The sequence below is a fragment of the Chrysemys picta genome, chromosome 12 (genome assembly GCF_011386835.1).
Source record: "Chrysemys picta bellii isolate R12L10 chromosome 12, ASM1138683v2, whole genome shotgun sequence".
Lineage (NCBI taxonomy): Eukaryota > Metazoa > Chordata > Testudines > Emydidae > Chrysemys > Chrysemys picta.
This window is the reverse complement of record NC_088802.1, coordinates 56,577,578-56,588,148: the sequence shown is the minus strand read 5'-3', so window position 1 is coordinate 56,588,148 and position 10,571 is coordinate 56,577,578. Positions and strand designations below refer to the sequence as shown.

At 66.4% G+C, this 10,571-nt stretch overlaps 1 protein-coding gene across 2 annotated transcripts; it reads right to left on the bottom strand.

Moving 5' to 3' along the window:
* Positions 1-211: 211 nt before the first annotated feature.
* Positions 212-9,479, bottom strand: CANT1 (calcium activated nucleotidase 1). Of its 2 annotated transcripts, none has more exons than XM_065562895.1 (4): positions 9,343-9,479; positions 4,161-4,815; positions 3,646-3,849; positions 212-3,023 (listed from the first exon to the last, which is right to left on the bottom strand). In XM_065562895.1, exons 2-4 carry the CDS (start codon positions 4,792-4,794, stop codon positions 2,653-2,655), a joined length of 1,209 nt encoding a protein of 402 aa, XP_065418967.1. In that variant the 5' UTR covers positions 4,795-4,815; positions 9,343-9,479; the 3' UTR covers positions 212-2,652. The 2 variants fall into 2 exon arrangements, with proteins under 2 accessions (XP_065418967.1, XP_005314539.1); XM_005314482.4 differs by lacking the exon at positions 9,343-9,479 and adding an exon at positions 6,538-6,670.
* Positions 9,480-10,571: the final 1,092 nt, after the last annotated feature.

Genomic DNA, 10,571 nt, shown 5'->3' with positions numbered 1-10,571 from the left:
CCCGGGAACCCGCTCTGGGCTCAGCACCGACACCCCACTGGTGCCTCAGGGCAGGGCCTCGACCCTCCGTCCTGCTCCAAGCGGGCTGGGAATGGGGCCTCAGGAGAGCAGAGGGCCGGCCCACAGACCCTGCAGCGAAGCCCCACAGAGGAGACCAGCGGCAGGAGCAGTCAATGGACAGAGCACAGGCCACATCTGGACCACCTGACACTTTTGAACGGACCACAAAAATCTGTTTATTTCCTGGTTACTGTTAGTGCTAGTGTGGTGTGAAACGTTTCTCTCAAGTCTGGACCTTGACAAAAAATAATTGACTACCCTGACCGACAGCCTCTGCGCCCCACCCCCCGGGAACACAGAGCCAAGGCCTGAGTCAGGTCAGCCCGGCCTGTCACAGGAAAGGGGAGCCGGTCTCTGCCCCAGGAACAGGCCAGGCGCTCCCCCCCGCCCCCAGGGGGCACGGGGCAAGACAAGGGAAGGGGCAGCAGAGCTCTCCCACCCCCAGGACGGAGACCCACAGCTGCTGCGCTGCACCACGCAGCCAAGGGCTCTGCGAGGTCTCCTGGCCGAGTGCCACCCTGCCCCAGTCTCTGGGACTGCTCACAGGGGTGTGGGATGCTCTCCGGGTGCCAGTGGGGACCCTGCGTGTGCTGGTCTGAAAGAGACGCATAGGGCAGGTTCCCCTTTCCCTGCACTGTACCACTGAAGTGTGTGAAGGGGGCTCGCCAGGCCCTAGCCCACAGGACATCGGGGCTCCAGCCAGGGAAAGGCTGCCTACAGAACGGACCTGCTGTCCGGGCGAAGGAACCCTGCTGGAGATGTGCCAGCGAGCCCATTTCAGCAATACTGCCAGCACCGATTGATAAAGCAACATCTGCCCAGCTCCCACACAGCCAGAGCCTCACCAGGACAGGGGAGGACTCAGGAACAGGCCAATCCCATTCTGCACTGCAGCCATTTCCAGGGGCCGGGCCACACTGCGCTGTTGGCTGGAAAGCTGCGTGCCCCTGTGGTTGGGATTGTCCCGTTTCACTGCCCCCTACCCAGCGCTGGAGGACGCCCTGCCCACAGAGCTGGAAGGCGACGCGCTCACCCCAGAATGGTCTGGTTTATCGAACGGATACAGCAGCCAAGCACCACATCCAGGTCACAGAAGAGGGGCCGGAAAGTCACTAACCAGGTGCAAATGCTGCATCTGTCAGCCAGCAGGGCAGGGACCAGGCAGGGGCCTGGGCCAGAGCTTGTGTGGATTCCTGCCTGACTTGGCCTGTTCTCTGTGTACAGCGAGGCAGGCAGGCCTTGGTGAGGGGCCAGGGCAGAGGGACTCCTGGCCTGTGGGGCAGATGCAGGGACAAGGCTCCATTCAAAGTCACTTAGCCATTCCCCTCCCCTGCCCAGCCAGAGAGTGGGGTCGGGCCCTCCCCAGGGGCACAACAGAGGCCAGGACCCCAGAGCACTCTGAAGAGGAAAGGGCCTTTGCACAGGCCCCGCAAGGCCGGAGTACCTAGGGACAGCCCCTTGGGCCAGAGGGAGGCATGGTGGGGAAGCAGCTTGTGTCAGGAGGGCCAGGCCACTGTCCCGGTCCCTTCCCAGGGCAAAGGAGCAGGGAGCTGAGAGTGGCAGCAGGCCAGGGCAGGGCCCTCAGGGCTCAGCGCAGGGTCAGGCGCTGGCCTGCTCCCATCCCCAGAGAGCTGCAAGTCGGAGCCCTAACCTGCCGAGCTCGGCGCCTGCCCCAGCCAGCGGGGCGGGAGATGCCAGGTAAGCCAGGAACAAGGGCCGGGCTGGGCAGGGGGATTCAGAGGGGACGCCTGGCCACTGGCTGTAAGGGAGGGAATTGGACGCCCCGGCTGGGATCCCCACTTCTCCAGCATGGCGGTTCCCAGCAGGAGGCCCCGTGGCACAGAGCAGAGTGAAACCCTCACACGGCGTTCGGGGGCATTTCACTTTGGTTCATTTAATCTGTTAAACGGCCCAGGCTGTAGCATGGCTCCCTTCCAACCCAGCCAGGCCCTGCGCATCCGCCCGGCTGCTCCACAGGCCATGCTGCAGCCACGCAGGCAGAAGAGCAGCGTCCGGGGGCTGGCTGCTACCCACCAGCCGACTGGGCACGGCCCTGTTGGCACGAGCTGCTCCCGCTCTGCTGTGCGCCGCAAAGGCCCTTTGTGCTGCGGGGAAACTCCAGGGTCACGTAGCAGCGGGAGCACCAGGCTGCGGTGCGGGGCCCTGCCTGGGGGAGGGGAAATCATGGGCCAGTCTCAGAGATGCTGGGCAGGAAGGAAACGCCCTCCGAGCGGCTGCCTCACAGCTTTGCTAAGCTCCCTGAAGACCTCCCCTGTCAGCACCCAGCGCTCTGCGGGGCAGCCTGGGAAGGGCCCTGGGGTGCAGGACAAGGGCTTGCAGCCCTGCAGAGGACCACGTGGAAGCTTGCAGTGATGGCCCTTCACCACCAGGTGCCGGGGCCCAGACATTCGAGCCACGTGTGCTGCAGCAACTCACCAACATGGTAACCCAGAAGCCTGGGACCCAGCCCCGGAGCCACCTCCCACGGGGATCCAGGCCAGGTCAGGAGCAGCGCGCCCCCCACGGCGACTACGTTCAGGCAAAGCCCCACGCGCCCGACCCCGGGGCGTCCCCACCAGGACAGAGTCCCTGTTAAATAAACTCAATCCCTTCGTATTTCATGGCCCCGATCCTGGTCTCCGGCAGCAGGAAGCGCCCGTCCAGCGTGAAGGCCATGATGTAGGTGGCGATCTTGCCATCGTCCTCCTCCGATTTCAGGGCCACGATGAGCTGGTCGTCCGTGTCGGGGATGAATTTGAAGGAGGAGAAGCCGTGGGTCGGGACCGCGGTCCCCACGTGGCTGACGGCGATGTCGCCGAAGTCCTGCGTGGCCCGCAGCAGCAGGTTGGTGCCCCGGTGCTCGTCGGCCTTCTCGTCGTAGCGCTCCTGGCTAGCCCGGCGCGGCAGGAAGAACCAGCGCTGCAGCGTCTCGCTCCAGGCGGCCGACTCGTGGATGAGGTAACCTGGGGAGGGCAGGGCCAGGCTGAGAACGACTCCTAGGCAGGCAGGCAGAGCACAGGGCTGGGAGCCAGGGGCTGCCACTGCTATCTGGATGTGACAGATGCCCTAGGCCACGGCCCCCTTTCCTGGCGCAGGGGAGCGGGTGCCAGCAGACCCCCTCCTCACTGGGATTCCCGCTATGCTGCATGGATGGTGCAAAGCCGGCAGCCAGCAAATCTGGACAGGGCGGGAGGCCAGCCAGGCTGAAGTAGCATGCCCGCGAGGAGCAGATTCCCCCTCCCAGCTCCCCTAACACAGAGGGCAGCACACACCACGGCCCTGCTCCGTGGGGCTACAGACTGCCAGCGCGCCCAGGGACAGCACCACGGCTCTCCCACCACTGCGGGCACAAGACTGGTCACAGCACGATGGGCAGGAGGAGCCTAGCCCCTGGCACCCAGCCCCACCCACATCCGTTCCCCGTGGGTGGGGTGAGGGGAGGTTCAAACCTCCAGTTCCTTTAGCACTCCCGTTGCCCCCCGCAGCCTGGAGGGTACAGAATAGGGAATTCCTTCCAGGCCCTCCCAAGTGCAGATGGGACTGCCCAGGGCTGTGGGGCGGCTGGGGGCGAGCCCCACCTCTTACCTGGGGGTCTGATGCCAGCCGCTGCCCTCAGGGCGTTGTAGTTAGACACCCAGTTCTCATGGCCCACGTCCCCCTTGGAGCCGACCACCTTCACCCACTCGGGGTTCTCATTCATCACCTCCCCGGTGGCCGTGGTCCACTCCTTCCCCAGGCCACCCACGTACAGGTGTTCATCCTTCACCGCCAGCCACTCCGCTTTAAAGCCTAGGCAGAAAGACCCAGTGTTAGCTTGCACAGGGGACCTCAGCGCTGCAGTCAGGGGAAGGGGTGGATGCACCCACAGGGGATAGGGCCCCAAGCAAGGGCAGTCTGGGCCAGCAGGGTAGGTCCCCCAGCAGTCAGGAAAGCCTCTCCCAGCCGCTCCTTGGGGGGATTCCCATGGCCATGATCCACGGATGCCCAGCAGGGCATGATGGGAGGGGCTGGGCTACTGGTCACCGGGCAGCTCAGCTCTGGCTGCAGTTTGCCCTGGATCAGGCTGCGGCAGGGAAGACGAGGGGAGAGGCAGAGCTCACCTTTGCCCACGGTGCCATCCCCATCTGATAGGATCACCCAGGGCACCACCGTGGTGCCCTCGATCAGGTAGACCACTCCCGTCCGGTCATCCACTGCATACAACTTCCCGTTGAAGACAACCAGCTCCGAGAGCTCCATGCCTCTCCCCTTTTCGGCCAGATGCGACTCCAGCAGGCTGTCGGCCCGGTCCCACTCCACCGTCACTCTGTCCCCGCTGGCCGACAGAGTCAGGTAGCCCTTCTTCAGGTAACTGAACCAGGTGTGCTCCCGTGAGCCCTTGGAGCTGGTGTCCAGGTCGGCAATGACCCCGATCCGGTAGCGCACCCCTTCCGAGTTCCTCTGGGGCGGGGACAGCGGGTAGGTGTCATTGTACCTGTCCCCGGGCAGCGGGCTGAGCCGCCGGTTGTGGGCGTTGGCCGGGGCAGGCCTCCCCGTGGCCGAGCGGTGAAAGCAGAGCAGGAGCAGGACCAAGGCGACGCTGAGCGAGGATACCAGGATGGCCTTCCAGCGCAGTCGGAAGCGGGGGTCAGCAGCCTTGGTCATGGAAGCTAGGACGGGAAGGCCACCGACGCTGATCCGAAGCGGGTTCATAGACTCACTCCATTCCAGGCGCTGGCTGGGCGGGACGGGCATCAGCCTGGGGGGCAGCAGAACCTGGCACCAAGCAAGCGAAGCGACAGGGTGAGACAGGGCCAGAGCTGGGTGGGGCTGTGCTATTGTCCCAGGGTAGCTAGCAGGACCCCGGCCTCCGCCTTGCCACCAGCAGCACCCATGGGGTGGGCCTGTCTGCTGACATCCCTGCCCCCGGCACGCGCTCATCATAGCCTCAGGACAATGGAGCCGCTGGTGCGCCCTGCTCTGCGGGCAGACCTGGGTTCAACTGACAGGTAAGTGGGAAGCCCCCGAGAGGGCCCAGAAGATGGGGTGCCCCATCTGGGGAGTTCCTGTAGCTCGCTGAGGGGAAGACGGGGCCAAGACTGGCTGGAAACAAGCATCCCCTGCCCCACCCCCCCTCTCCCCCAGCAGCTCCACTGCTCCATCTGGGAGGGATGGAAAGTACAGGAGCATCGGGAACAAAGGAGAATCGACCCCGCGCCTCTGAGCGGGACGGCCAGGGCCCTGCCAGGCCCTGAGTACCCCTGCCGAGGGATCGTCCCAACTGTAACTGGCATGGCCTCCCTGGCCACGGGCACTGCCCTGCGGATCGTAAACAGCAAACCCCGCAGCTCTGCAGGAAAGCGCGACCCGCAGTGCACCGCGGCCCACAATGGGGAGACGCCCAGTGAAGTTCACACAGCCATGGAACCCAGGAGTCCTGACTCCCAGTCACAGCCCCTCCGTAACATCCCCACCTGATTTAACCACCACCTGGCACACACCCAGCCAGCTACCGGTGCCCACCCATCGCGAGCAAGAGCTGGTGGGGGACCAGCTCTGGCAGCATCCCTGCCAGGCACTAGAAGCCCCCTGACCCACATCTGGCACTATGCCATCCCCACAGCCCATCACACACTGCCCTGCAGCCGGACCCCAGGGTCCCGCAGCGTCACCAGTTCTGCCCTGACAACGCTGCAGGTACAGGGGGCGGGGATCGGGGTTCCCTGGGAAGGGAGGGGTGGCAGGAGAGGGCCTGACGTCCCCTGCCCTACAGCGTCTGCACCAGACAAGGGAAGCAGAAGAAAGACAAGAGCCCCAGGCCCCACTCCCCTTGCAGCCTCAGCAGCTCACCACATGGCAGAGCCCAAGCACCAGCCGCTCTCCACCAGCCCAATCCTGCACGAGCCCCACAGCAATGTAGCGAAACCCAGCAGGGCTGCCCAGCCCCCTGGCTCTGCCTAGGGTCCCGAAATGACCTCTCTATCGGCTCCCAGAGAGCGAGGGGCCCCACGGCTCAGCTCTGACTCCCGCACTGGCAGCGAGGCAGGCAGCTGCGTCCTGGCGCCCCGAGCTGTGGTGCTGCCTTGGACGAGAGGGTCTGAAGGGTGAATGCCAGCGACCACAGAGCTGCACACAGCATGCCCAGAAACCCCAGCTGGGGGAGGGGGCCCCACTGCCCTGGGAGTTACAGGGATGTGGGGCAGGAAGCGGGGAAACAGCGGCAGCAGCACAGGAGAGCCCCCCAAGGGGTGTGGGACGGAAAGCAGCAGCCAGCCGGCTGTGTGCTCAGCCCTTCCCCGGAACTGACCTCTGGGGGCTCCCAGCCCTGCAGGGGGGCAGCACAAGCCCTGGCCTAACAGTGTGGAGAAAGGCCAAGTTCTCTGGCTAAGGGCATAAAGCAAATTCGTAACAGCCGGGGACGGGCCCCCGGGAGCCCTGGTCACCCCCTCCCACTTCCAGAGCCGGGGATGGGCCCCGGGCGCCCTGACTCCAAGTCACCTGCTCTGAGCAGTCAGGTCACACCCCCCAGATGAGGACGAAGATTCCCAGGCCGCTCCGACAGTCCAGGGGATCCTGCCCCACAGCCAGCAGGAACAGCCTTTGTCTCAGGAGACACTTGCCTTCCTGGAGCCTGGCGCCCCTCCTGGGGCGAGCAGCCGGCTGGGCAGGGTCCGGGGGGGCAGACCCAGCCCCTGTGCTCTGCCGCGGCCCCCTGCTGAGCGGTGCAACAGGTGCCGGAACAAGCGGCTACGGGTGCTCGGCCCCTCCCTGAGCAGGATCCAGGAAACAGCCAGCTCGAGGGATCTAGCCCTAGCCAACCACGTCTTCTTAAAGACACAGCAGCCCTTTCCCTCCTCTCCCCGGCCTAGCCAAGAGGCCAGTCTCCGCCCGGCCTGCTCACCCGTGTGCCTGCAGCGTGCCCGCGGCCTGGGAGGCGGCCGGGCCAGGGAGGCCTTGGGGAAGTGGACAGGGGACTGGACTCGATGACCTCTCGAGGTCCCTTCCAGTCCTAGAATCTATGAATCTAAGTCACTTTGCCGGCCTACCAGCCTGGGGGCAGGGACTCACTAGTTAATGACAAGGGCAGAGCCAGGCCAGGAGAGCCCCAGCTTGACAAGCCAGACGTGTCAAACCTGCTCTGGTGCATTGGTGCCTTCCCCTCCCAGCCCTTTCCTAGCTGCTCTAGGACTTCTGAGGTAGAAACAGCCTTTATGGGGGGGGGGGGTGCAGCTGTCCCAGGGCCCAATGGGGGGGGTGCAGCCATCTGCCTTCCCTAGCCAGCCGTGCCCCAGGGAGGGGCAGTCCTGCCAAGGAGGCCGCTCCTTCACCCGGGCCTGCTCGCAGAGCCAGGCTCTAGTCACCCAGGGCCTGAGCTCGGCTTGCCAGGAAACAGGGAGACGCCCCTGTAACCGAGCAGCATCCCTGGGGCAATAACCCCCCATGACACCAGGGCACCCCATGGCCAGGAGCGACGGCTGAGCGCCCGCGTCCAGCACATGGCCCTGCAGACCCCAGGCCAGCGATGCCCTGTAAGGGGTAAACCTCTAGGAGGCTGGCACGAGAACCTGGCAATCAAGATGCCTTAAGAGAAGCTCTCCGGGGAGGGGGTGGATCTAGTGCCATCCCTCAACTCCCCAGCCCCCCTAGGTTAACAGCCGCTAGCTGCCCTCCTGGGAAGCTCCCCAGACAGCCCGGCTGCCTGGGGAAGGGATGCTGGCCAAGTCCCCAGAGCAGCCACGACTCCTGCGTGCCTTCAGCAGGCTGCCCAGGGCACGAAGAGAGGCCTCATTGAGCCAGCGGGACGGAGGACTGGGGGAGGCATTGTCTGCTCGCTCTGGAGCGCAATGCTGCACTGGAGCAGAGGGCCTCGGGGCACAGAGCAGGGGCACAAGCACAGACACTGCAGTTCCCCCCACGAGACTCCCCCTGTAGATCGTGTGGGGCTGGCCAGGGATTAGGGCGCGCCCAGTGGGGGGGGGGGAGGGGGAGGAGATTTTAACACCCACGAAAGCCAGGGACATAACCAAAGACAGTGAGACCGCAAGCCGCAGGGAGACACAGTACCACCTCCTCCGTACAACTCTACCCGAGCACCTCCAACCTGCCCCCAGCTTCTCCCCACATGTGCACAGCTCGGCCCGTGCCCCTCAGTCCTGACCCACAGACCCTGCTATCCCAGCCCTGCCCCCCCCAGCTCTGCCAATGCCCCTCAATCCTGACCCACAGCCCCTGCTACCCCAGCCCTGCCCCCCCAGCTCTGCCAGTGCCCCTCAGTCCTGACCCACAGACCCTGCTACCCCAGCCCTGCCCCCCCAGCTCTGCCAGTGCCCCTAAGTCCTGACCCACAGCCCCTGCTAGCCCAGCCCTGCCCCCCCAGCTCTGCCAGTGCCCCTCAGTCCTGACCCACAGCCCCTGCAACCCCAGCCCTGACCCCCAGCTCTGCCAGTGCCCCTCAGTCCTGACCCACAGCCCCTGCAACCCCAGCCCTGCGCCCCCCCAGCTCTGCCAGTGCCCCTCAGTCCTGACCCACAGCCCCTGCAACCCCAGCCCTGCGCCCCCCCAGCTCTGCCAGTGCCCCTCAGTCCTGACCCACAGCCCCTGCAACCCCAGCCCTGCCCCCCCAGCTCTGCCAGTGCCCCTCAGTCCTGACCCACAGCCCCTGCTAGCCCAGCCCTGCCCCCCCAGCTCTGCCAGTGCCCCTCAGTCCTGACCCACAGCCCCTGCAACCCCAGCCCTGCACCCCCAGCTCTGCCAGTGCCCCTCAGTCCTGACCCCCAGCCCCTGCCCCCCCAGCCCTGCCCCTCACGCCCCCTACACACGCTGCAGGCAGGTGCAGAGGACACTGAAGGGAGGCTCAGGCCCGGGGCAGGACTCCGGGGAGAGACCCCGACTCCAGCAGCCAGGGCCAGGCCAGCGGGGGAGAACGAACATCCCTGGGGCAATGACCCCCAAGGAGACCCGCGGGGCGCTCTCCCGCGCACTGTCCGGGGCACCGGGGGCAATGGGGCCCCCCGAGTCTCCCAGCACCAAACACCCCACGAAAGAAACCAGAGCAAGCGCGAGACAGGGGAGGGCACAGGGCCGGAACCAGGACGCCTGGGTCCCATCCCCAGCTCTGCACGCGGGGGAGGAGGGAGGGGACCAGGACGCCTGGGTCCCATCCCCAGCTCTGCACGCGGGGGGGGGGGGAAGGGGACCAGGACGCCTGGGTCCCATCCCCAGCTCTGCACGCGGGGGGGGGCGCCCACCCCCCATCGCACGGGGGCGGGGCGAAGAGCCCCCGGCGGTCACGGCCCCGCTCACCCGGGCTCCTCCCCGCGGCGCCGGCCGCCGGCTGCTCGGGGCCTCTCGCGACGCGCCGCTCCGGCCGGGAGGGGGCGGGGGCGGGGGCGGGTGGAGAAAAACGCGTCGCAGCGCGCAGCCGCGGGCCCGGGGACTCCAGCTCCCGGCATGCTCCGCGCGCCGCACTACAGCTCCCGGCACCCCCTGCGCAGGCACCCTGGAGGCCGCTGGGAGATGTAGTCCGGGAGGTTCAGGCTCCGCCCCCTACAGGGCCCCGCCCGTGGGGCTGTTTGCGGGGGACGCTGCCCGCCCTCCCCCCCGTGACAGTCCCACCGTGCGGCGCAGCACACCGGACCCCGGCCCTCCCCAGGGCCTGGCCCCCTCGGGCGCCCCTGCTGTGCCCAGACGCCCCCATCGCCCCCCATCAGCACCCTGGGGGGAATCCCCTCCTGAGTGCGACCTGGCGCCCCGACGCCGCGGTGATGGGCGGCACACGCTGTCGGACATCGGGCGCTGCAGGCCTCGGCACACGATAATCACCCAGGCCCCAGCCCTGCGTAGGGTCGCCGGCTGCCCCAGGATCTCGGGGTTCTGTCCCAGGAGGGCTGCAGGGCACCCAGCCCACGGGCTCTGCCGTGCGGTGTGATGGGCTCAGCTCTGCCCACTTGCTTGGCGCTCAGAGGTGGCCACCCTGATTGGCGTCTAGGAGTGGCAGTTCCACTCAGCGGCCTGCTGTGTCAGCCAGCTCCAGCCCAGCCTCAGGGGCACAGCGCCTGAGCACCGTCTGCCCTGCTCATCTCACTGGGCTCTCACTCGGTAGCCAAGGATGAGGGGAGAGAGCCAGGAACACGGGAATGGCCAGAACACACCAAGGTCCCATCCAGTCCCGTGCCCTGTCTCTGGCAGCAGCTGCCACCCAGTGATTCAGGGGAAGGTTGAGAAAATCTGTTGTGGGGCCGGTGTGGCAGGCCAGGCTGGCACCACCTACAAAAGGCAGGCTGTGCAGGGCACTGTGTTAGACCCAGCTTTAACCGTGGTGAAATGCCAGCACGGGGAGGGGGAAGGTAGCGTTGGGGACGTGAGGGAGGGAGAAGGGGGGGGACTGGGGCAGGCAGGGAACTCACCCTCACCAGGGATGGGCTCCAGGACCCACTTCTCTTCTGCACAAGGCAAATCATGTGGGAATGAAACCCAAAAACCATTTGGGGAGGGAGGGAGGGACGGGGGTCCAGGATCCTGACCTGGAGGAG

Excerpts from the sequence above, each read along its gene's own strand:
- CANT1 (XM_065562895.1), bottom strand. The coding sequence starts at position 4,794 with ATGCCCGTCCCGCCCAGCCAGCGCCTGGAATGGAGTGAGTCTATGAAC. Across the intron at positions 3,850-4,160 it reads GGATGGCACCGTGGGCAAAG|GCTTTAAAGCGGAGTGGCTG; the intron begins GTGAGCTCTGCC and ends CTTTCTGCCTAG. Across the intron at positions 3,024-3,645 it reads GGCTGGCATCAGACCCCCAG|GTTACCTCATCCACGAGTCG; the intron begins GTAAGAGGTGGG and ends TGCCCTCCCCAG.